At 33.3% G+C, this 25,881-nt stretch overlaps 3 protein-coding genes and 1 long non-coding RNA gene across 15 annotated transcripts; all 4 read right to left on the bottom strand.

Moving 5' to 3' along the window:
* Positions 1–3,481: 3,481 nt before the first annotated feature.
* Positions 3,482–7,216, bottom strand: LOC132172811 (glucose-6-phosphate/phosphate translocator 2, chloroplastic). The gene is made up of 5 exons (XM_059584381.1): positions 6,491–7,216; positions 6,008–6,233; positions 5,694–5,916; positions 4,462–4,675; positions 3,482–3,860 (listed from the first exon to the last, which is right to left on the bottom strand). Exons 1-5 carry the CDS (start codon positions 7,004–7,006, stop codon positions 3,849–3,851), a joined length of 1,191 nt encoding a protein of 396 aa, XP_059440364.1. The 5' UTR covers positions 7,007–7,216; the 3' UTR covers positions 3,482–3,848.
* A 4,622-nt stretch (positions 7,217–11,838) lies between these two features.
* On the bottom strand, positions 11,839–15,071 carry LOC132171696 (F-box/LRR-repeat protein At4g14103-like). Of its 2 annotated transcripts, none has more exons than XM_059583079.1 (4): positions 14,819–15,071; positions 13,455–14,425; positions 12,353–12,502; positions 11,839–12,249 (listed from the first exon to the last, which is right to left on the bottom strand). In XM_059583079.1, exons 2-4 carry the CDS (start codon positions 14,397–14,399, stop codon positions 11,974–11,976), a joined length of 1,371 nt encoding a protein of 456 aa, XP_059439062.1. In that variant the 5' UTR covers positions 14,400–14,425; positions 14,819–15,071; the 3' UTR covers positions 11,839–11,973. The 2 variants fall into 2 exon arrangements, with proteins under 2 accessions (XP_059439062.1, XP_059439061.1); XM_059583078.1 differs by having other exon boundaries at positions 13,455–14,414.
* A 1,678-nt stretch (positions 15,072–16,749) lies between these two features.
* On the bottom strand, positions 16,750–19,982 carry LOC132171547 (F-box/LRR-repeat protein At3g59190-like). 4 transcript variants are annotated; one of them, XM_059582892.1, is made up of 4 exons: positions 19,721–19,982; positions 18,256–19,280; positions 17,337–17,486; positions 16,750–17,231 (listed from the first exon to the last, which is right to left on the bottom strand). In XM_059582892.1, the coding sequence occupies exons 2-4, from the start codon at positions 19,249–19,251 to the stop codon at positions 16,896–16,898; spliced, it is 1,482 nt and encodes a 493-aa protein (XP_059438875.1). In that variant the 5' UTR covers positions 19,252–19,280; positions 19,721–19,982; the 3' UTR covers positions 16,750–16,895. The 4 variants fall into 4 exon arrangements, with proteins under 4 accessions (XP_059438875.1, XP_059438873.1, XP_059438874.1 ...); XM_059582890.1 differs by having other exon boundaries at positions 18,256–19,277; XM_059582891.1 differs by having other exon boundaries at positions 18,256–19,266.
* Positions 19,983–21,637: 1,655 nt separating this feature from the next.
* LOC132172828 (uncharacterized) lies at positions 21,638–23,477 on the bottom strand. 8 transcript variants are annotated; one of them, XR_009439192.1, is made up of 6 exons: positions 23,260–23,475; positions 23,065–23,145; positions 22,926–22,948; positions 22,457–22,799; positions 22,203–22,368; positions 21,638–22,100 (listed from the first exon to the last, which is right to left on the bottom strand). It is a non-coding gene; the product is annotated as an uncharacterized LOC132172828 (long non-coding RNA). The 8 variants fall into 8 exon arrangements; XR_009439195.1 differs by having other exon boundaries at positions 22,203–22,655; positions 22,787–22,799; positions 22,926–22,952; positions 23,260–23,474; XR_009439194.1 differs by having other exon boundaries at positions 22,203–22,268; positions 22,348–22,799; positions 23,260–23,474.
* Positions 23,478–25,881: the final 2,404 nt, after the last annotated feature.

Here is a 25,881-nt window from a genome sequence, read left to right as displayed (position 1 = left end):
TGTGTAGCTTGTGTGACTACTGGCTAGGTGTTGAACTCTGTGATTTCCTGCAAATAATGTAGGTGTGGGGATCACATACATCTTAGACAAGACAAAATGATTGAGAGATGCGATGTCAACGAATGAGAGAAAACGAAATGGTTGCCTAGACTGACAAGAAAAAAAGGCTGTGTTTGGCAAAGAGTTGAACGGACCAAAAAAATCCAAAAAATTCTTCTCAAAATCAACCATAACATTATTACTTTATACTTCACATCAATCACATTTTATTACTATTTAAATAAAAAAAATACTATAAAATAAATTTTTTCACTTTTTTATACAAAATATTCTTACTTTTTTTTCTCATATCAATTAAATCTGCTACAAATCTACTACAGTATCGTTCCACTCCATTTTCCCATTCCATTGCCAAACACGGTCAAAAGGTTTGCAACATAAGCGATAGCGTGATGAAATATACCATGATGTCACTCTGCAATAACTGAGGGCAGTTCTTGGCTCTTATGTACCGCAAAGTCCCATCAATTAGATTTTCAAATCGTTCTAATTGGGGGCATAGACCAATGACTACCCAATAATGTAACAGTAGAGAAGTGATTATAATGATAGGAGAAATCACTGGTCATATTTGTGTTAATCAAAAAAACTAGTTAATTTAGAATATTTTTAGCAGTTTTTCTAAATTTTATATACCAAAATAACTAAAAATATTTTTTTTCTTTCTATTTTAACAATTCACTTTTTTTAGAGCACTTTAGTAACCTTACTATTTTAACAATCAACTGTCACTATTTTATTTAAATATTATTTTTCAAAGATTTGTTTATTATTTTTTAATTATTAAAGGAAGAGAGAGAAACGAAAAGCAAAAAGAAATAGAAAAAAATGAGTTGTTTAATCAATATGTGAGTAAATAGTACTTTTTATATTTGGTGAATATTGTTCACTTCACTATTTTTTTATTGTTGTTAAAATAGTGAGTCTAAGAAGAGGAAATTTAAGCCACTTTTGTTAAATTGCTTCACCAAAATAACCAAAAAATGGTTTTGGTGAAGTTGCAAGTAGTGCTCTTAGAGCATTCTTAGCAGTCTCACCAAATTTTACTCACCAAAATAACCAAAAGTATACTTTTAGTTATTTTAACAACTCACATCTTTAGAACACTCACAGTAATCCCACTACTTTAACAATCAACTTTCATTATTTCATTTAAATATTATTTTTCAAATATTTGTTTATTCTTTCTCTAACTTTTATATTTTTGAATGGTTGTTAATAGTCTATTTTAAGAATGTTTGTCTTATTCTAATGGTAATATTTTTAAAAAATTGTAATATTTCCTTCATTTTCTTAGTTTTAATTTCTATTGGAAGAAGATAATGTTTTTCAAGATTGATTTTGGATTGTTAGTAACGTCGGCTTATTTCCACTCCCATATCAATTCTAGAAAGTTTTTATTTTTATTTTTTTTGAAAAAAAAACACATAAATTTTTCGTCTTTACTATCATTTAGCAGTAATAATATTTAATATAATTATATGGTGTAATATATACTTTGATTTCATTGAAGAGGGAGAGAAAAGAAAAGAGAAGGGAGAGAGGCTACTGAGAAAAGGGAAAGAAAAAGAAAAAAGAGAGAAAGAAATGAGTTGTTTAATCAATATGTGAGTGAATAATATATTTTATATATGATGAGTACTGTTTACTTCACTATTTTTTTTTTAAATTTTTTTTGGTTAAAATAGTAAGTCTGAAAAATTGAGATTTAAGTCACTTTTGTTAAATTGTCTGAAAAAATGGTTTTGGTGAAGTTGCAAGTAGTGCTTTTAGAGCATTCTTAGCCGTCTCACCAAATTTTACTCACCAAAATAACTAAAAGTACACTTTTAGTTATTTTAACAACTCACCTCTTTAGAGCACTCACAGTAATCTCACTACTTTAACAATCAACTTTCACTATTTCATTTAAATATTATTTTTCAAATATTTGTTTATTCTTTCTCTAACTTTTATATTTTTGAATGGTTGTTAATGGTCTATTTTAAGAATGTTTGTCTTATTCTAATGGTAATATTTTTAAAAATTTGTAATATTTCCTTCATTTTCTTAGTTTTAATTTCTATTGGAAGAAGATAATGTTTTTCATGATTGATTTTGGATTGTTAGTAACGTCGGCTTATTTCCACTCCGATATCAATTCTAGAAAGTTTTTTTTTTTTTTTTTTGAAAAAAAAACACAAAATTTTTTTGTCTTTACTATCATTTAACATTAATAATATTTAATATAATTATATGGTGTAATATATACTTTGATTTCATTGAAGAGGGAGGGAAACGAAAAGAGAAGGGTGAGAGGCTACTGAAAAGAAAAAGAAAAAAAAAGAGAGAGAAATGAATTGTTTAATCAATATGTGAGTAAATAATACATTTTATATATGATGAGTACTGTTTACTTCACTATTTTTTATTTTATTTTTTTGGGTTAAAATAGTGAATCTGAAAAATTGAGACTTAAGTCACTTTTATTAAATTGTCTTACCAAAATAAGAAAAAAAAATAATTTTGACGAAGCTTCAAGACTTCAAGTAGTGCTCTTACCATTAAAGTTTCTTTGAAATTATTTTTAACTTATCCAATGAGCATCTTTATAACTTATCTACTTAATGAAAGCAACCTACCCACCTGATAAAGTACTGCTAGCTTTTTGAAGTTTCACAAAATTTCAAACGTTTACTTGACATGACAGATTCCAAATGGTCTGCCCATAAAGCGCAAAATATCACTAACATTTCAACCAATATCAAGGTTATCATTGAGTAGGAGTTTGCTGTCTTCACAAATGGAGATAAAATAAAATTGCAGGAAGAAATTATTGCACTTCCTGGGCTAGAATTCCTTACAAATTTTTTTTTTTTTTTTTTAATTGTAGGGTTCTCTTACAATTGTGAGTGAGAGGTACCAAATGACTCATCTACTCAAACAAAGAGATAGGTTGTTTGAGTATCTGTTTGGACAAATAGGCCTTTGCTCCAGTAGACGGACCCTATTATTGAGTAGACGGACCCTATTATTGAGAGCCTCTCACTATTACCCACCCAATTATGGGGAGCAACCAATTATGAGGAGTAAAGAATTCATATCTATGCTATCTCGTGAGTTTCAAGTGCATGTTGAGAGACCTTAACTCTAGGCCTAATTTTGTTTTATAGAACAATCTCTAATTTATGGTTCAGGTTTAAAGTCCAGACTGATAAATACATGTTGGCCCAATTCAAAGACCATAGGTCCAGTGGCAAGTTTAAACCAAGACCACAAAGCCAAGAAGCTAGGGATAAGACATGTTGTGTTTCTTTTATGTTAAATCACTGGTTAATAGGAAACAATGAACTTAGCTGTTTAGTTTATATTTTAACACTTCGATCTCTCCTTTAATATTATGTTAAATTACCAGTTATCCCAAAAGCTGTAATCGATAATAAATGATGAATTTAATAATCTTTATTAATATGGAATCCCCATGAAATGATAACAAACAAAGCCTCAACAGTACTATGCCTCAAAACATAACAGGTCTCGAACATTGACCTTATTTACTAAAATAAATTTTCTCACTTGTGAACAGAGGAAAGGAATATAATCATCTACAGTCACCCATGTTATAATATGATCAAATACGTCATTCCCTATGATCTTGAAGAAGAAAAGCCATGAAGTCTAATTGACCAAAAATAATGTTAGTGACTCCTAATCAACTGTCATCGAACATGCTTGCAGCTCCAGCCCTTCTGTCATCAGTTATCTTCTCTCATCCATGTTGCATGATTACCATGAAATCCTTAACTCCCTCACAGCTTGGCCTGCTCACAAATATAATGGAAAATTTTCAGCATATGCAGACAATTTAGCATAACACTAATTCAACTATATATAAAATGATTCGATCATTCGTCACTATGGGAGCCTTGCACGTACAAAGTAAATGTTCTTAAGGCTTGTAAGGATATTAATTAAATAGCTAAATTCATCAATTCCTATCAATTTAAGCTTTTGGAATAAGTGGTGGTTTCACATAATATCATAGCCAAAAGTTATAAGCTTGAAACCTGACTCTATAAAATATTCTACGTGTTGGGCCTCATTTGTTAATAAAGAGTATTAATTAAATAGTTAAATTCATCATTTTCTATCAGTTTAAGCTTTTGAGATAAATTGTGGTTTAACAAGAGAGTTCAATAAGCAAGAAAGACGATCATTCTGGCTCGTCCCCAATTGTTTAGTGTCCCTTCGCAACAAGGGAAGGCTGTTCTGCAGTGTTTTTTTTGTCTCCATACAAGCAAGTGGCACATGAAGAATGCAAACAAAAAGCAACTTTGTCCATACATTATGCATTTTGGTCCCAAGAGCAATCTCAAGATCTCTAAACTATCTAACTTAATCTATAAGGAGAGGATAATGTACCTGTGAGTAGAGGAAGGTGCCAAGAATTGCAATGGCAGCTCCAACAGCATTGATGGGTTGGACAGGTGTATGGAAGATTATGATGGAGGAGACTATGACAGATATCCGCTTCATTGTGTTTCCTATGCTGAATGTCAAGGGAGAAATCTGATCGAGTGACATGTATGAAACTTGGTTATACAAGTGGTAGAAGACACTTTGGGCAGCCACCCACCTGCAAAAATTCAAAGCCACATACTCTTTTCTTAGTCAAACATCGCCGATGAAAGCGCGTTAATCATGTCGAACAGATCAGTACTGTATAAACAAAACCATCACGCTATGATTGCTACTTCAATCATCCAAAACCAAAGTAAATAAGGGGAGAATAGAAACATGCCCACTTATGAGCTGACAGAAAAGAAGACCCAAGATATCGAGTTATTTTGTATCTAGTAATCAGTTTGTAGTCATGATATCAGATATTCTACCACTGGCTAGGATGTCATTCAAATTTCACCAGCATGTATTTGATCTAAAAGCAATAATAATGACAACAAAAAGAAATGAAAAAAAATAATAAAATTACTTCATATATTTGAAAAGCGTCATACTCAAAGACTATTATTTGGATCATCAGATAATTTTACTCATTCAATGTGGACTTTTCTATTCAAACTGATTCTATGCACCTATAAGCTAACGAAATCAGGCTTGGTTTTAGGGCACACAGAAAATCAGAGCACCCATACTGCAACTTCATCATCTCATGCTTCATATATAATTTAAGTTGAAGTTAGTTCTCCATATTTAGGGTCTTCTAAACTGATAATAGATTTACAGCTAAAACAAGTTAATTGTGTCCATGACTTGTATCTGTTCCGTTTGCCAAAGACGAGGTAAAGTAACTCTAAAAAGGAAGTTAAGGGCCTATTTGGGATTGTGTTTGAGAGGTGTAAAAGTGTTTTTAACACTCAAAAAGTTAAAAAGTACTCGTTTGGTAAAAAAATTAAAAATGCTTTTAAAGTTACAAAAAGCCTAAAAATGGCCAAAACGCACTTTGGGCAAAAGTTTTACCAAAAACTCTTTTTGACTTAAAAGGTCTATTTCTCAAACGCAATCTCAAACAAGCTCTAATTCTCTTTTGAAGATTGATCAAATGAGATGAAAACAATCAGACAATTGAAAAGTGCAATGTCTTAGATAAGAAAAATGGTGACAGTTCAATGAGATTAGTATGCAATTGTGATTACCATATGAAATGTGGTCCAATCTGAGAGATGGCGTTTTCCCAGCCAGCAGCCCACATCTTGGGGCCCTCCACGGCAATGGCAAAAGGTGTAAGAATCAATAGAGACAACATAGACAGACAAGCATAGTAATTCATCCCACTAACAGATTTCCCCTTCATCCCTTTCTTTGAGAATATGTTCCGAAACACGAATGCCAAATTCGATATCATAGCCCCCATAAACCCTGAAACATATCGCAGAAACATATTAAACTACATTGACATCAATCAAGATTTTCCTCAAATTCCAGTGTGAAATCGGGTAAGTTTTCTTACCAATCATGTTGAAATTGAGCTCGGTCACCGCGGCAAGCGCACATCCTCCGATAATTGGCAAGAGAGACAAATAAACCGACGCCGGAAACATCTCACCTAACAAAAACCTTGAAACCAAAACACTGAAAGCAGGCTCACCACTCTTGATGATATGGGTGAACGAAACCGCAACTTTCGACATACTCACAGTGGCTGCTACATGCCCAATTGTATGTGCCACCGCAACCTACACATATCACCCACTCAGTAAATACTAAATCAGAATCCCAAACCCACAAAATGCTCTGTTTGCTGCCAAGAAAACTAAGAAAAATCCCAGAAAAAAGTAACAAGTTTTATTATGTTTATTGAACTCATCTAACAAATGGATATTCAAAATTCATTTCATTTCTGATATTTTTCTTTTTCCTACACTTTCTAAGCACACAAACAGAGGAAAGTTGTGAAACCTTTTACTGATTCAAAAGTTACAAGCTTTCTTACCGGAAAGAGAGCCTTCCAGAACTCCAAATCGGTCTTAGGAGCATCAGCGATCCTCGTGGCCCACGATATCAACATCATGAGCGACCCAGCTGCGAGCGAGAGCGTGGAAGTGAGCCACGGGTAAGGAAAAGCATTCAGAACCTTCTTGTTGTATATATTGAAAACTACGTTCAGAGCCCACCACGTCGCGAAATATATTCCAATTTTGAGCCTCTGAGCAGCCTCGATCCGAGCCTGATCGTCCGGTAGCTCAATGTTGATCTCCAGCGGCTGAGACCGGTCGGCTTCGTAGGCCTTGCACTCTGTACCGCGCTTCTGGGTTTTCGTTGGTAGCGCGAAATTCTCAATGGAGGAAATGTAAATTGGTTTCTGGGAACAGAGTGAGTTGTTAAGGCTCTGCTTGGCATTCTGAGTAGTGGGTAGTGAAGGAAACTGAGGCTTCAGAAGAGGAAGCTTTCGGTTTGAGAAGTCTGAGGACGTGAAGGGTGAGGCTGTGAGCTTCACCGAAGAGATCATGATGTTTGCGTATGCAAACTAAACTGAGTATGGAAAAATTTAGAGGGGAGTTTGGATATGTATCGGAAGTGAAGGTGTTGAACAGTTCAAGAAACTTTCTTGGGGTTGTTTGGTTAGTGGCAAAACTGAGAAAATGTGAGAGTTCTGAGAGGGGAAGCTGAGAAAATCACTGCGAAAGTGAATGAACGTAGGATATGGAGGAAAGTTTTGAAAATGTTTTTCCTAGTGAAGAAGTGGGAAGCAGAGAAGTCTATATATAGGTGGACTGAGGATGAGTTGGCAATTTTGACTTTTCTTATTTATATATTTTAATTATTACTACAATTATTATTATTATTATTATTATATTCCTTGGGAATATACTTAAACCTTACCATTTCTTTTTCTTCTTCTTCTTCTTCTTAACCTTTATGTTTTGTTCTTTGATTAACATGTTTTCAGCTCTAGACCTAATTAACATGTTTTGGGAATATGCTTAAATTAGTAAGTAAATCCTTGGACAGTTAGCATCATGAGAACAATAATCAGGAGTTTAGTTATGACAATTCCCGTGGTATTACTGCCATAACGTGATATATATCATGTGAATTGTCACGTTAATTTGTAAATACAATATACGTAGTAGAAATATTTGCCTTGTAGCAAACCAATTTGCAAATTTCAACTTTGTTTTTGAGTAAATGGTTACTGCAAATCTGAATCAATTTTCGATTGATTTGCCAATATCTAGGTGCAATAATTATAATACTGAATTTCTTTGAACTTTCTAACAAAAAATTCTTCTTGATCTTGGTCAAGTTTTCCGTGTCCAAGTTTTGTCGCAAGTGGGTTGATCAATTCGGGTTTGCTGGGGGAAGAAATGCACTCCTGTTTGATATCTCCTTCTCCCTCCTCGTCCTCCTACCCCCACCACGACATTCTCCACCGTTGTAATTCAAGTCAGTCCAAAAATGATTGATCAAAATCCCAATAATTTGTAAATATCAAGGTTGTCTTTTCGAGCCACCGAGATTGATGTTAACCACAGAAGGCATGCCTTTAGCCGTGCTTAATTCTTCACCGCAAATTCCTTGCACCAACTCCGAAGGCTGCATATAATCGACAAAACTATATAATTGAGAAAGACAGACATGTCGTTGCTGGTTTCCAATGTTTCTCGCACTGAAATTATTTTTCATGTTTTTATTTTGGACGGATGAAGATTTTTCAATTCAAAGTATGTTCTGACGGCCAGTTGTTGCTGAAAACAACACTAATTTGTTTCCACTTGAGAAGGGTGTGTACGTATTGCACAGGCATGAGTGATTGTGCCTGAGTTGTGACTCCAACGCAGTCCAAGGAGACCATGATTTTGATATCTAGTTTAATTAGGGCAACAAAGTTTCCCATCATGGTGTGATTGGCTGCTCACATTCTCTAACTGGGACATGGATCTGTTCTTTCGTTTTCCTTTTTTGTCACCAAACATATAAAATAAACATAAGCTTACAAGTTTGGAGGATTCAAAACTAATTATCACAAACTACATAAACCAACATTAGTCTATAACAGCAAGTTGCCTAGGTAGAGTAAAGGCTAAAAGGTCATACTTTTATTACATCTTGCAAAAGCTTTTATTGGAGAGTGTAAGAGTTCAAGAAAAGCTTATTTTAAAACAATTTTACAATTTTCTGATCTTTTGGGGAAATTTGTCAACTGTCCGTAGAGAGTTTCTTGCATCTTTAACTTCTCTTCGAGTCCTGCTATTCGGCTGTCAAATTGCAGCCGACATATATTAAAAAAATAATTTAAAAAAAAAATGTTGTTAGTTAAATTTCTATGAGTTAATATTTAGTTTCTAATGCCTCAAAACTTGTTTTTGGATTCAAAACTAAAATTTAGGGATGAAAAGTTAACTTTTTAAGGATAGTATTACCTAAAAGGGATTTAATCATCTAAATTTGGTGCTAATGCCTCAAATTTGATGCTAATACCTCACATTTAGTACTAATACCTTAAATTTGAATTTTCTTTTAGTATCTCTCTTCTTCAATTAAAAAAAAAAAATTAGTAAAATGTTTGACGCTTGGCAGCCAGAAATCTCTATTCCTTCTCTTCACCATCACCTTTAACAGTTATAACCATTTCATCCAATGCAACATGTTTGAGTAAAACCGCACATTTGGGCTGACTTAGGCATCAGAGACTGCCGGCTCACTCTGGTCTCTTTGATCCCTTTGTTTTTCTTTATTGTGCAGTCAAAGTTCTTTCTTGACGCTTGACCCGAACTCGGCAAGTATGCCACGTCACCAATCGAAAATTGTGCTTCAACACATTTCATTAAATACAACAACTTAAGCATTGGCAAACCAGAAAAAAAGGTGATGTGCTGTGTGATGATTCGAAAATGTAACACGTGCGAGTATTAACACCGTCAGATTTTAGAAACAGTTTATAGGAGGGAATTGGAGGATATATGGAATATCAAGGACTACGGTTTTCAGTGTGTCAATGAAAACACTATGAGGCAATGAAAATTCTCCTTCCAAATCCCTAAGGCAGATACGCAAATGTTGAACTTTACGCTTTATTGCAGCAGTGATCCATGAGTTACCAATAGATCCATCACATTGCACATCATATTGGAGAAGGAATCCTCTTATATCAGCTCTTATATCAGTGTTGTCCCGAAGACGGATGCAGTCACCGTATATCAATATTGTCCCGAAGACGGATGCAATCACTGGAAATGGGGAGAAGATAACTTCTACATATGCATCACATCTGCATCTGTTGAGACGTGATGCAGTCGTAGCTGACTTTTTTTTTTAAAAAAAAAAACAATCTCAAAAAGAAATCAAGAACATGAAGTAACTGAAATCAATATGAAAAAAAAGAATATCACTGAGTTTCAGTTGAATAGTTAAAGACTATCACCTAGCTAACTAAATTAAAGTAGAAGTCTATTTGTATCCAACATGATTCTCCAAAAAATAAGAACATATTATATTGTAAATATTGCTCAGAGAAATAAGAGCTTAATGTAGCTTTAGGCTTGATCTTGTGGATGTAAGTCATATACCCAACCACGTATACCTCTGTGTTACTATTTTATTATTTCTGCATTATAAATTCATGGTATCAGAGCAAATAGGCTAACGTCATTTATTCGATCTTGGATTTCAATCTTGAATTTCAATTTCTTATTCCATGGTATAATCTAACAAACTTGAGTTCTTGTGAAAATTTTGGCCAATCAAAATTACATGTCGTAATAATCAAATCTACAAGATTTGTAGATTTAATTAATGTTAGTGTGATAAATCCGCACAAAATCTTAGCATTTGTGACCAGTTCTTTAGCATTTATAATAAAATAAAATAAACTAAAATAAAATAAGATAATAATTATTGAGTGACTTGATTTTACAATTTTACCGCACAAATTTGAATAAAAAGAGGATTATGGTAAGAAAAATAAATAAATCTAAGATCAATATGAAAAGCATCTTACATTATTCTAACAATGTCTAACAATGTCAATGACAAATAATCCATGAGTAAAATAAGGCAAGATTGTCATGTGAGTAAAGCACGTAAGCAAAGTAATTATAGAACATAGAACGATGGTTTAAGGATGATAAAAACAAAGGCTTGATAATTACCGCTCATGCCACTGGCGGGAACTAAACGACGGCGTTTCCCATAGATGGGGGTTCGAAGGCAGCGAAAGAGAATGGAGGGAACGTGTTTCTGGTCTGTGTCTCTTGGGCAGGGGAAGAGGAGAAGTGGAACAGACGAGGATGTTTTGGGGTTTTCATGGCTGAGATTCGAATCTCAACAAGCTGGAAAATGTCATTAATTGGACGAAATTGCACAATGGTTACTGTTTAGCACGGTCGAGGTGTATCACCTGATAAGGGCAAGATGGACACTTTAAAAAACAGAAAATAAAGGATGGATAATTACCGCTTATGTCATTGGCGCGGGTACCAGACGACTGCGTTTCTCATGGGTGGGCTTTTCGGTCGGAGGGAAGAGAAGCAAGAAGCGATAAGATTCGAATATTAGGGCGGGAAAAAGGATCAGAACTCCCTCCAAAACTTTCTAACCATTTAAATATGAAAATAATGATTGAGATTTAAGAAAATCTATTCAATAAAATACCTTAAGAATTCAAAAACTCTGATCATAAACTATAAATTAATATCCAAACATCTCTATGTAGATTTTCATCTAATTTTTTTTGGAGTAATGTTGGGGACAATTTTTTGATCCTCTCAAATTTAGCGTGACTTTTAAAATCGCTGTTATATCAAAATTCAGTAATAATTAATTACAAATTCAATAGTAATTTTAAAAGTTACATTAACTTTGAGATATTTAAAAAATGATAAAAATATAGTCCATCACATTACTCAATTTTTTTTTTGTTGTACAAAAACTATTGAATGTCGCGTCAGCATCAATCCGTTTACGACACGTGCCACTGATAAAAATATATATTATACATAAAAATAAAAACTAAAACTAAAATAGTTAGTAAATTTGGTTTGAAGCTGAATCTATAGAACTTTGTGAGCATGTAATTTTATTCCCTCTTTTTTCAAAAAAACCAAAAGAAAAACGTTTTACTCTCATCCAATTTCATCTAGTTCATTATGTTAACATATCAGTTGTTGAGGTATTTGGACTCAACAATTACCAATACAGCCAACACTCAAAGACTGGATTCGATTTTCCAAAGACAGCATCACAAATAACACTGAATCAAGACCAAATCAGAGAGAAACGAAAAGAAACAAAATAAAACATTGAACACAAAACTAACATAAGCTTACAAGTTTGGAGGATTCAAAACTAATTATCACAAATAACATAAAGCAACATTCTATAACAGCAAGTTTCCTAGGTAGGGTAAAATGCTAACAAGCCATAACAGAAATTAATGGCGTTTTTTTTTTTTAAGAGTAAGAGTTCAAGAAAAGCTCATTTCAAAGTGATTTCACAATTCTGTGACCCTTTAGGTAGCGTTATCAACTGTTTGTAGAGATTTTCTTGCATCTCTAAGTTCTTTTCAACAGACTCTTCAAAAGATATAACTATTTCGTCCAAAGCAATTGCCTTCTTGAGCAAAATCTTTACTGCATTAAGGTCCTTTCCATCATAACAACAAAATTTAATGCGAGTGAGATGAGACGAGAAACATGAAGGCGGTGGATCCAATATTATATCAACTTTCTCACGATCGGAAATCGGATCGATCTGCAAAATTATCATTGGAAATTAAATGTTTAGCCATCATGCTATAGATGCAACAATATGGAAAGATTGATTATGGTAAACATTGTAGCCCAGTGAAGTTTACCTTTAAAAATTTCAGAGTCTCAAGACATGGAGAATTTTGCAATATCTTCAATAATGATTCACATTCAAGATTTAATGCCCCCAGTTTCAAATACCACAGATTATTGAAGATAGGCATCTTAGGTAGGAGTTCTGGTGCATATGCTAAAACCTAAAAACAAGATAAAACAATGCATCATAATTAAAGACTTAAGTGGGACAAAGCAAATGAAAATGACAAACACATAATAAAAGCATGCTGCTATAGTAGTGAAACCTAATTAATGATTACGAGATAAGCAACAAGAAGAATAGCTTGGAATTAGAGACAAATCTAATGAATAATTTCCAACCATTTTCTAATATAGGTAAAAAGTTACTTGGGCTTTGGCTCAAGTTGTAAGAGATTGGATGCGGTCAGGTAAGACTTAGCTTCAAGTCTTGACCGAGCAAGAAGAAGACGACATTTACTGTCAATGACACAAAGCCTACATTAGAACATAGACAATACACAGAATCTCTCACCATGCAAATAGAAACCATGAGTAGAACATATCCTCCAATGGTTTTCCCATTCCCATATAGAAACTAACCCATTTAGTCTCATTACTTATATAAAAAGAAGAAAATAAAATGAGCAAATGTATTAATTAGTGTAGATCATCCTTTGATCTGTTTTACTAAATCAAGTATTACATGATTGTACTTCCATTTTAACCATCTGATGCACCACAAAAAGTAAACCAACTAAAGATCTTATTATGCAAATTTTCTTGACAACTGAATCACCAAATTAAAAACTTATTTGAAACTAAAGGTATAGTGGGATCCATAACACAATTGTTCTTTGAAGTTGGTATAGAAATATGAAATTTTTTTATAAGAGTGGCACTTGTTAGGAAATGAAATATATTGCAGATTTTGTCAAAGTGAGGCCATGATACACATATTGAGACACTACCTTGTCACAAAAACTCAAACCAATAGGTTTGTACCCAACAAAGTAATATCAACCACACACTTTCACTGCTATATTACTTGGTGCAGGGTTTCATTACACGTAAAAAGTCCAATGGTTTTTCCACCGTTAAATACTCAAATTATAATGAGAGAAGCAAACATACCTCATATGCATTACCGTATAGTCTTAGGTCTTTTACATTAGGGATCGCTATAAGCAACTTAAACCCGCGGTAAGCAACTTGTCTTGCCCTCTCATCACTTGCCCACTCACCATAGCAAGTAACATCAAAATCTGCGCTTTCTATTGAGAATGAGTCATATAAGCAATATTCATTGAATAACTCACCACTATAAACAAAATATTTGAGAGCAGCACCAAAAATCATAAACTGACAATCACTCGGTTGATGCATATCAGCTTCAATTATGGTTAAAGAATGAAGCTTGGGAGAAGAAATACTCAGAACTTTGCGACACCCCCATCTGCATTTTTCTAAATATAACACCTCTAGGACTGGAAGACCAGAAAGAAGCTGCTGGGTTGTGTAATCATCCGAAAATGTAACATTTTCGATACTCAAGACCTTTAGATTTGAGAAACAGATTATAGGAGGAATTTTGAAGATACACGGCATTGCAAGCTCCAAGCTTGTCAGTGTCTCACAAGTAAACACACAACGAGGCAATGAAAATTGTCCTCTCAAGTCCCTAATGCGGATATTCAAAATTTGAACATTACGCCTTACTGCAGCAGTGATCCATGACTGGACACGAGATGCATCAAATTGCACATCAAAATCGAGAACGAATTCTTTTATATCAGAGGAGTCCCGAAGATAAAGCACTCTTTCCACAAAATTCATGAGAAGCATTCTCTTACCAGCCAAATGTTCTCCAAAATCAAGATTGGGATTACTAGTCCAGAGGAATTCCCACCTTTTAGAAAGTACACTCGTCTTAACAGCGTCTTTTATGGGAAGAAAGGAAAGAATGTGTCGAAGAAGCACATCGGGTAAGTTACCAAAGCATTTTCTGTTCCCATCAATGCCTTGCTCTTCATTCAGTTTCTGCTTTTTGGGTTTTTGAATAAGAGAATTTGCCTCCATGTTCAGACGGTTCACCTATATCCCCACTACTTCGTCAGAAAAAATCCCAGAGCTATAAGCATGAACTATAACAAAATTTTCAACGTTACAGAATTTTGGCCAGATTGAAAGATCCTAGTTATGAAAATAATAATTATTATTATTATTATTATTATTATTATTGAATGACTTGATTTTACAATTGTACCACATAAATTTGAACAAAAACAGAGGATTATAGTAAGAAAAAAAAAAATCTATAACTAATATGAAAAACATCTTACACATTCTAACAATACCTATCCATGGGTAAAATAATGCAAGATGGTCATCACAATCCTAAACAAATGATTGCGGAGATAAAATTACAAAACGTGTGGAAATCAGATAACAAAGAATGAAATCTTAATGAATGATAAAAACAAAGGCTGGATAGTTACCGCTAATGCCACCGGCAGGAACTAAACGACGGCGCTTCACGTGGGCGGATTGGTGTTTCGGTGGAGGGAAGCGAAGAGAATAAAGAAAGGGCTGGGATTTAACGGAGGGGTTTTTATAGGTCTATTTTTTGGCGGGTAATAAGGACAAGAATTCCCTCCAAAACCTGAGCATTTGCTGTTGTTGTTGGTCTATCGATGAAGTAAAACGTCAGGGTTTGGAGAAAAAAATGTTGAAGAAAGTTCTGTTGGGATGTTGTCGTATTACTATATCATATATGTCCTCATGGTGCATTTGGAGTTGCGATTTTGTATCCGAGTTTTAAAAGATTTTGCAAAACTTAAGGTGTTTAACATTACGATTTAAAAAGCACATAATCTAAAATAGGAAAAAAAAACCTGCGATTTCTATAAGCACGATAGGAGGTGCTTATTTGAAAAATCGCAAATTTAAATCAAAATTACGAATTCGCATAACAAATATATATATATATATATATATATATATATATATACTTTTTAATATGTTTTACCAAATATTTTGAGATTTTAAAAAGTATTAATTTCAAAATTGCAATTTTTAAAAACGCAATTTTTTAAATCGTACTTATTAAAACTTCAATCCTAAACATACCCTTAATATTTGTGTTAGTATTTTCAATATTTCATTGTGTTTTAAAAGTGATAAAGGTTGATATAGCAAAATTCTAATAATTTAATTTTAAAACAATTATTGAGACTTGGGACTTGGGACTTAAAAAGAAAAATCTCCATAATAAAATACTTAAAAGCATTTTAGAGAATCTTTATTTGCAACAAACATTTCTATAATTAAACTGTACCATTAGAATATCTTTCTTCATATGGTCATAAATCATGTAATATAGAAACTCTATTCAAATAGGATTTTTTTTTTTTTTTAATGACTAAATTTGGCACCAAGAGAAAAGAAAGGGATAAAATCAATAAAATGAACAGAGTTTTCCTTCAAACTAGATTGGAGGAACTTCCTCAAACTAAGTATATAAAAATGACATGTATATAGCTAAAGTTATTGGCAAGGGACTTAAAACGTATATATATAGAGCTAAAGTTATAAGTAATAAAGACTAAGAAAAATATGAAGGAATTTTTATTATTATGTTGTATTAAACAAAATCTCAAGTGCTTATTTATCAGCTATAATTTTTACGTAAGAACTAACTCGTTTTATAAAATTTAACGTAGCTTTTGTTATTATAATCACTCAAAAGAGATATTTTCTAAAAAGATAGGCTCATAATTAGAGGAACAGTAAATTTTATATTTGCAGAGACCGTAGACTCACCTATCCACTTAAATAATTATGAAAACTCCGTAATAGTTGATGATGCATGGAGGACCATTATGCTTGCTTAGGCAATGGTTGAAGCAGCACAATCGCCTCACTTTCTGTTATAGACTAATGCGAATTAGTCTATCTTTCGAGTTGTATAGTCTTTTTGCTATGTATATGTAGTGTGCCGCTTGTGACACCTTTTAATTATGTAAATGAATAATCTGTAACTTACATGTAAATATTTATAGATGTTTAATCAACAGCTTTTGAGTGTTATGGGGAATTCACCTTTGATAAAAATTAAAAAATAAAAAAAATAAAAAATAAAAAATAAAAAGTCGCGAGTTTCAAGACCTTAAGAAATCAGAAAATATGATCAGGCAACAAGCATTTCTATTGCTAAACTATACAATTGGAACATCTTTATGTGTAAATCATTATATAAAACCATGCATTAATACGCATCCCATTGTATTGCCAATTTTCCATGACCAATTACGGTCTATTCAAATCGGGAATATTGTTTTTAAATTACTTATTACTTTAAAAACTACCAATACACCCAACAATCAAAGCCTGCAGTTGATTTTCCAAGACCCAATCAAAGAGAAAAACAAAAAGAAACAAAAAACACTGAACATATGAAACTAGCATAAGCTTTACAAGTTTGGAGGATTCAAAACTAATTATCACAAAGAACATAAACCAACATTCTATGACAGCAAGTTGCCTAGGTAGGGTAAAAGGCTAACAAGTCATACTTTAAAAAAAACAGGAATTAAAGGCTTTTCTGAAGAGTACATGTTCAAGAAAAGCTAGTTTCAAAATGATTTTACAATTTTGTGACCCTATAGGAAAATCTATTAACTGTTTGTAGAGTTTTTCTTGCATCTCGAAGTTACCTGCATTATACTCTTTAAAAGTTATAACCATTTCGTCCAAGGCAATTGCATTCTTGAGTAAAATCTTTACAGCAGCAAGTTCAGTCTCAAGTCCATCATAATTACCGACTTCAATGTCCTCGAGAGAGGACAAGAAACATGGCGGCATAGGATCCAATAGTATATCATCTTTATCATAATCAAAGCACTCATCAATCTGCTAAATTTCAATGCAAATTAAATGTTTTAGTCATCAGGGTATATCTGCAACAGGATGGAAAGATTTGTGATAGTAATAAACATTGTAGTCCAGCGAAATTACCTCTGAAAATTTCAGCTTCTCAAGATTGGGAGAGTTTTGCAATATTTTCAATAGTGCTTTAGAATTAATATCTCCCCACTCCAATTCCAAATACTTTAGGTTTTTGAAGATAGGCATAGTAGGTAGAAGTTCTGGTGCATATGTTAGAACCTAAGAACATGATAAACCAATGTATCATAATTGGGAAACTTCAGCGGGACAAAGCAAATAAAAATGATAAACGCATAACAAAAGGATGCTGGAATAGTAGTGAAACATGATTAATAATTATGAAATAAGCAACAAGAAGAATAAACATGGAATTAAAGATATATCTAATATATAATTTCAAACCATTTCCTAATATAGGTAAAAAGTCACTTGGGATTGGGCTCAAGTTGTAAGAGATTGGATGGGGTCAGTAAGACTTAGATTCAAGTCTTACTAAGCAAAAAGAATAATTTCGCATTTACTATCAATGACACAGCCTACATTATAACATAGAAAATACACAGAATTTCTCACCACTCAAATAGAAATCACGAGTAGAACTTATCTAATGGTTTTCCCATTCCTATACATTCGTAGCTTTCATTTAATAGAGACAATCGCTGAATATCTGAGTTTATTATGCACTTTAATTGGTTGTTCAGAAGTCAAGACTCTGTGTCATAATATTTCCTCATCCACAAGAATGTTCTTCTAACATGTGTCACAATAAATGGAAGCTTTCTTTTATATCAGATTAGCTTCACCCTATAGTTTGTGGACAAGTGAAATGGAGAGGATGCTGTTGCTTAGTTTGTCACCCTTTCCAATTTTACCATTAAATGATACCTCGTTTTCTCTAGAAATGCAAAGGAGAGCTTACTTTTTTCCACCATTAAATACTCAATTATAAAGAGAAGGTACTCAATTATAAAGAGAGAAGCAAACGTACCCCATCTGCAAATTGGTATAGTCTTAGGTCTTTTACATTAGCGAGCCCTCTAAGAACCTTAAGCATGCGGTAAGCAACTTGTCTTCTCCTCTTATCACAATAAGAATCACTAGACTGAGTAACATCAATTTTTGCCCTTTCTAGTGAGAATGAGTTATAGAACCTATATTCATTGAAGAATTCACCCATGTAAAAAAAACATTTGATATTAGCTCCAAAAATTGTAATACGACAACCTTCAAAATCACGGTGATCATCACAATCACTCAGACCTTCACAATATTCCTCGTTCCGCTTCCCCATATTAGCTTCAGTTATGGTTAGAGAATGAAGCTTGGGGGCAGAAATCTTCAGAACTTTGAGACACCCCCATCTGCATTCCATTAAATACAACACCTCAAGGACTTGCAGACCAGAAAAAAGCTGCTGGGTTGTGTAATCATCCGAAAATGTAACATTTTTGATACTCAAGACCTTTAGATTTGAGAAACAGATTATAGGAGGAATTTTGAGGATACATGGCATTGCAAGAACCAAGCTTGTCAGTGTCTCACAAGTAAACACACAACGAGGCAATGAAAATTGACCTCTCAAGTCCCTAATGTGGATACTCAAAATTTGAACATTACACCTTACTGCAGCAGTTATCCATGACTGGACACGAGATGCATCAAATTGCACATCAAAATCAAGAACGAATTCTTTTATATCAGAGGAGTCCCGAAGATAAAGCACTCTTTCCACAAAATTCATGAGAAGCATTCTCTTACCAGCCAAATGTTCTCCAAAATCAAGATTGGGATTACTAGTCCAGAGGAATTCCCATCTTTTAGAAAGTACACTCGTCTTAACAGCATCTTTTATGGGAAGAAAGGAAAGAATGTGTCGAAGAAGCACCTCGGGTAAGTTACCAAAGCATTTTCTGTTCCCATCAATGCCTTGTTCTTCATTCAGTTTCTGCTTTTTGGGTTTTTGAATGAGAGAATTTGCCTCCATGTTCAGACGGTTCACCTATATCCCCACTACTTCGTCAGAAAAAAAAAAAAAAATTCAGCAAAATGCAGGAGCTTTTGGGAGGGAAAAAATCCCAGAGCTATAAGCATGAACTATAACAAAATTTTCAACGTTACAGAATTTTGACCAGATTGAAAGATCCTAGTTATGAAAAAATAGAAAAAAAGAAAAAAAAGAAAAAGATAATAATCATTGAATGACTTGATTTTACAATTGTACCACATAAATTTGAATAAAAACAGAGGATTATAGTAAGAAAAAAAAAAATCTAAGACTAATATGAAAAACATCTTACACATTCTAACAATACCTATCCATGGGTGAAATAATGCAAGATGGTCATGACAATCCTAAAGAAATGATTGCGGAGATAAAATTACAAAACGTGTGGAAATCAGATAACAAAGACTGAAATCTTAATGAATGATAAAAACAAAGGCTGGATAGTTACCGCTAATGCCACCGGCAGGAACTAAACGACGGCGCTTCACGTGGGCGGATTGGTGTTTCGGTGGAGGGAACCGAAGAGTATCAAGAAAGGACTGGGATTTAACGGAGGGGTTTTTGGCGGGAAATAAGGACAAGAATTCCCTCCAAAACGTGAGCATTTGCTGTTGCTGTTGGTCCATGGATGAAGTAAAACGTCAGCGTTTGGCGAAAAAAATGTTGAAGAAAGTTCTGTTGGATGTTGTCGTATTACTATTTATCCTTTAAACTTAGAGTGCATTTAGATTTGTGATTTTGTAAGAATAATTTATATTTTTGAAAGATATTGTAAAATATAAGGTATTTGGTATTGCGATTTAAAAAGCACGTAATCTAACCAGGAAAAAAAATATATGATTTTTATAAGCAGGTTAAGAGGTACTTATTTGAAAATGCACGAATTTAAATCAAAATCATGAATTTGCATAACAAATATTTAATAAAAAAAAACAAAATTTAACATATTTTATCATACGCCTTTGCAATTTTAAAAAAGCATCAATTTCAAAAATACAATTTTTAAACTCGTAATTTTTAAAATTACATTTATTGTAATCGCAAACCGACCCTTAATATTTACGTTAGTATTCTCAAAAATGTATTTTTCTTTTCTAGAGTTAGGTGTCAGTCAGCATTTTCTTTAACGCAAAAAGTTCATCAAATATTTTCCTGTATAGCTAGTGACAGAAGTGACTTCAATATACTTGACATTGGAGAAGAAACATGGAGTCGGATCAAATATTACATCCTGTTCTGCCAGTGAGGATAACTCAAGGAGCTGCTAAATATCATTACAAATTAAATGTTTTAGTCATCATGGTATATCTGCAACAAGATCGAAAGATTCGTGATGGTAATAAACATTGCAGTCCAACGAAATTACCTCTGCAAATTTCAGCCTCTCTACATACTACATGTAGCATGCATTTCACATATCCATACAATTTATTTACTATTTCTCTCTCTCCCTCTCTCTTTCTTTAATTTTTTTTTTTCCTCCCTCCAACGATTTTTGCATCTCCCGCCTCTTGAAAGGATTTTTTGTCATTGATTAACATACTTATTTGCAGATACATAGCCATCATGGTATACGTAATTGGGCATGGGAAGATAAGTTAGATTCTCTTTGAATCTGGATCATCAACCCAAGAACGTATTTTAGCTACGGTGAAAGGGTTGGAGCTGTTTACGACGCCTTCATCGGCGACGTGAAGTCTAAGAACTGTGGACTTTCCCGCTATGCCAAGAAAAACTTGTTCTCTATGGTGGGATTAGAAAAGGGTAATCCATATGACTATGAAGTGACAAAGTATTTCTATGCTACAACAGATATCTCAAGCAGTCACGGCTACATCAAGAACTCCATATATGCTGATCCACCGGCTGGGAATTCGAATTGGATTGGGTACGTTGCGGTGACAACAAATCCAGGCAAATTGAAGAAAAAAATTTGCACAAATAATAAAGCACATGAGGTATTCTCTCTGACATGATGGGTGGGAATACAAAGGCCTATTTTTGGATGAAGCACCAGCTAGACAACAAGCTATACTGCCTTTCAATCACATTGCCAAATTTCATTTTCAACAAATGTGGTAGCAAATTAATATGCATTAGCAGTTGTAACAGCTATTTATTTTCCCATTTTTCTTTTCTAAATCTAAAGCAACTCCTAAAATAACAAGGCTCCAAAATAGAGTCAAATAGTTTTCAGCATCACAATTCACAAGTAGGCCCTTTGCCATTGGTAGCACAACAAGCAAGCATGCTTCTACAAAAGATATGTAGCACCAGTGGTTTTCCAAAGACAACAAAGTAAATGACTCTGAATTATAACCAATAAGGAGAGAGAATCAAAAAGGCAAACACTGAAAACACAAAATTGAGTATAAGCTTATAACTTGGAGGATTCAAAACTAATTATCACCAAATAGCACGAACGAACATTCCATAATAGCAAGTTGCCAAGATAGGGTAGAAGGCCAACAAGCCATACTTTTACATCTTCCAAGAAACAGGAATTAATTCAATAGCTTTTTCTAGAGTAAGAGCTCAATAAAAGCTCATTTCAAAACGATTTTACAATTTTGTGATCCTTTAGGGAGTTCTATCAACTGTTTGTAGAAATTTTTTTGCTTCACTAAGTTCCCTGCACAATCCTTTGAGCAAGTTATAACTATTTCTTCCAAGACAATTGCATTCTTGAGCAAAATCTTTACCGCAAAAAGCTCATTCTCATCTCCATCACAATTACCGACTTGAATGCGCTTGATATGGGACAAGAAACATGGAGGCACATGATCCAATATTATATCATCCTTCTCATAATCGGAGAACAGATAAATCTGCTAAATTATCATTGCAAATTAAATGTTTTAGCATCATGGTATATATGCAACAAGTTGGAAAAATTTGTGATGGTAAACATTGTAACCAAGTTAAGTTACCTCAAAAAATTTCAGAGTCTCAACACAAGGAGAATTTTGAAGTATCTTCAATCTTACCTCTCTGCTCTGGACAATCGAAGAAGCAGCCAAGAAAAAAAATTAAACAAAACCCATCAAATCGAAAATTTAGCTATAAAATTCATACTCTGATCTCTTTGATACACCTCTGTTTCAAACAAAACCCACCGAAAGAATTGTCAAAAACCCACCAAACTCAAGAAACCCAGAGAGCACAACAGAAATTAAACCCTCACCTTCTCTTTCTTTCACCGTTACTGTGCATGAACCGCACCAAATCTCTGTTAAGCACATCTTCCAAAACTGAAGAACACAGGCAAACTAACAAAAAAAAAATCCATACAAAACCCACGAAAAAAAATCATGAAGCACATAAATAAACTCTACCAAAAAAGAAATCAACTTTTTTTATGAATCTTTGCCTCTTTCATACACCTGTTTCAAACAAAATCCACTCAAAAAATTGTCAAAAATCCATACAAAACCCACGGAAAAAAAAAAAAAAAATGAAGCACATAAATAAACACTACAAAAAAATAAATCAATTTTTTTTTATGAATGATTACCTCTTTGATACACCTGTTTCAAACAAAACCCACCAGAAAAATTGTCAAAAATCCATACAAAACCCACAAAGAAAATCATCAAGCACATAAATAAACAATATAAAAAAATACATCAATTTTTTTTTTGATGAATCCTTACCTAGACTGCCACTTCTCCTCTCTCTTTCTTTCACCGTTGGTGTGCAACAAAACCGACCGAAACAATTGTGAAAAACTCATACAAAACTGAGGAAAGAAAATTGAACAATAAAAATCATTTCAAGTTGGTCTCACGTTACCGGATCCAAATCGTCTTTGTTGGAGCCCAACCGCCGGATTTGTTGAGAGAGCTGGAGCCGGAGTGAAATCGCCGTTATTTTCTGAGAAAGAGAGAGAGGGAGAGATAAAGAGATAGCGGGAGAGAAGCGATTCAGAACAAAAATGAGGAAAGAAAATTGAACAATAAAAATCATTTGAAGTTGCTCTCACGTTACCGGATCCAAACCGTCTTTGTCGGAGCCCAACCGCCGGATTTGTTGAGAGAGCTGGAGCCGTACGTAGTGAAATCGCCGTTGTTTTCTGAGAAACAGAGAGAGGGAGAGAGAAAGAGAGAGGGAGAGAAGCGATTCAGAAAGAGAAGCTTTCTTCGGTTATTCTTTGGTTTTGGTTTTATTTGCACAAGATCATGGGAGTAGAGGGTGAAATACCCAAAAGCTCAGTCAAAGAAATTGAACCATTTACAAATCTAATGGGCAAAAAAGTAATCATGAGTAAAAGACAACAATGCCCATAAAATTCCTTAGAAAGTCTAATGGAGAACAGCGGACAAATTAAGTTGGTCAGCAGTCACCACCAATATTCATTACAAAAATAAATGAAAAGCTGTCAAATGGTCCTTCCTAGTACCAATTGTCCTTCACTGCCAACCCCATTAAATTCTATCTCAATAGTCTCTATCTGTGATTATCAATCTACAACCCTAACATTGGGGGTGTTTTTGCTCTCATCAAAAAGTTTCAGGATCTATGAATCCTTGTTTAGTTTGAGGGAATTCACAAAATTTAACTGCCTCAAACTTATAAGTTAAATATATTGCTGCTAGCAATGGAACGTGGAAATTTAGAATTTATTGTTTAAATTATTTTGAGATTGAGAATTAAATTAACAATCAACTTGTATTGAGAGGGTTTGAATTGGGTTTAATTTGTTTTTATTTTGGTTAAAATTATTTATTACACCGGTAGATCAAAAACTTTGAGACTAAGGGCTCGATTGCATTACCTCCACTTGATGATGGAAAAAGTATCCAATACAATATTGCCAAAGATTTGAAGTTTGTGAGAGATGAATCAAGCAAATCAGTGAAGATGCATTTTTTTTTAGATCCAGCTTCTCAACTTATAATTCATATTTCAAATATTGATACAGGTACACCAATGTTGCCTTTGCCCAAAGCATAGTAATTCTGAAAAATATACCATATTTTTCGTATATTATTGTATTAAAGGAATCAATCAATTTATCATTCATATTATTAGGAACCAAATACTTAACTTCTGTCCAAAACTTCCTTCCTTAAAGCTTTGTAGAAATTGAAAAGATAAAAGTGAAAGAGAAATATAATAGTTCAAATTCTTTTATTAAATGATGAGATAAATCCAAACCATGTGAAGAAATAAATACTGGTCAGCAGTCACCACGAATATTCCTTACAAAAATAAATGAAAAGCTGTCAAATGGTCCTCTCTAATACCAATTGTCCTTCACTGCCAACCCCATTAAATTCTATCTCAATAATATCTATTTATCTGCTAATTTATTGGTCACCTCTTCATTTTAAGAAACTCATTTGTATGCAAACCCGACAAGAAGAGCAGCAAGAAAGAGCAACAGGCAGGATCTCTCCTTTTTTATATGACATAAACAAAAAGGGGTGTTTTTTTTTATGTTCACATGCATCTCAACACTTGTTGCATCCAATTTTATCTACCGACAGGCGACAACTATGAAACCTTAATTGGTTTGAAATATGTTGTCCTTAATTCAGATGATTAAACAAAGTTAATCACGCCATCAATCTACGGGTCTAACATGGAGGGTGTTTTGGCTCTCATCAATAAGCTTCAGGATCTATCTATGAATTCTTGTTTAGTTCGAGGGAATTCACAAAATTCAACTACTTCAAACTAAGTGGAATATATATATATATATATATATATATATATATATATATATATATATATATTGCTGCTAGTAATGGAACGTGGAAATTTAGAATATATTGTTTAAATTATTTTGAGATTGGGAATTAAATTAACAATCAACTTGTCTTGGGAGGGTTTCAATCGAGTTTAATTTTTTTTTTTATTTTGTTAACTTTATATTCTTTTCTTTTTTATTGGGTGTTTAGACTAGTAATTGTAATTGTCAAACAAGTTGTGAACTATTTATTACGCTGGTGGATCAAAAGCTTATAGACACAGGGTTCGATTGCATTACATCTACTTGATGCTGGGACAGAGCCATGAAGTTTTATGGGAGGGGACCAAAGCAATTTTTTTTTTTTTTTTGCAACGTGTAATGAACTAGTACTTTTTTCTATTTTTTTTCTTCTTTTTTTTAATCATTGGTACTTAAATACAATGAAGAATTGAGCTTAGAATTGTGTCATACAATCCAATTAAATGTTTAAATTCTAACAAACAATTTTCTCAATATTTAATAACCATAATATCTAAATTACAAGACCACTTAGATTATAAATTGAGTTTGGAGTACTAACCTCAAAAAATGCGACCTGCGTTAAGTTATTTTGCACCTCATTGATTAACATGATATTCTCATAAGTGACACACAATTCAGGATCAAACTGAAATAAACTTTGTGCATTTTTGCTTTGGAAATAGTCAAGTATTGTATTTGAATTTCTCATCATCTACAAATAAATTTACATGATCATTTTGAGTCTTTAGAAAATAAAGAAAAAATATGTGTAGGTTAACAATAAACAAACTCACATGAATAACATAATCATCACATAGACTCTAAGTTAAACATTACACTTTAACCCTATAATTATTATTCTCTTCCTATTCCATTGATCTAGCATCTTACCC

This window comes from Corylus avellana, chromosome ca2 (genome assembly GCF_901000735.1).
Source record: "Corylus avellana chromosome ca2, CavTom2PMs-1.0".
Classification (NCBI taxonomy): domain Eukaryota; kingdom Viridiplantae; phylum Streptophyta; class Magnoliopsida; order Fagales; family Betulaceae; genus Corylus; species Corylus avellana.
Note: the sequence above shows the minus strand (reverse complement) of the source record. Positions and strands in the feature narration are given on the sequence as shown.

Coding starts and splice junctions, on each gene's coding strand:
- LOC132172811 (XM_059584381.1), bottom strand. CDS start 7,006: ATGATCTCTTCGGTGAAGCTCACAGCCTCACCCTTCACGTCCTCAGAC. Junction 5,917..6,007: donor GCTCAATTTCAACATGATTG/GTAAGAAAACTT, acceptor GATATGTTTCAG/GGTTTATGGGGGCTATGATA. Junction 4,676..5,693: donor ATTGGACCACATTTCATATG/GTAATCACAATT, acceptor GAATTTTTGCAG/GTGGGTGGCTGCCCAAAGTG.
- LOC132171696 (XM_059583079.1), bottom strand. CDS start 14,399: ATGGAGGCAAATTCTCTTATTCAAAAACCCAAAAAGCAGAAACTGAAT. Junction 12,503..13,454: donor TATACGGTAATGCATATGAG/GTATGTTTGCTT, acceptor TCTTGTTTTTAG/GTTTTAGCATATGCACCAGA. Junction 12,250..12,352: donor AGACTCTGAAATTTTTAAAG/GTAAACTTCACT, acceptor ATAATTTTGCAG/ATCGATCCGATTTCCGATCG.
- LOC132171547 (XM_059582892.1), bottom strand. CDS start 19,251: ATGGAGGCAAATTCTCTCATTCAAAAACCCAAAAAGCAGAAACTGAAT. Junction 17,487..18,255: donor TATACCAATTTGCAGATGGG/GTACGTTTGCTT, acceptor TCATGTTCTTAG/GTTCTAACATATGCACCAGA. Junction 17,232..17,336: donor AGAAGCTGAAATTTTCAGAG/GTAATTTCGCTG, acceptor GAAATTTAGCAG/ATTGATGAGTGCTTTGATTA.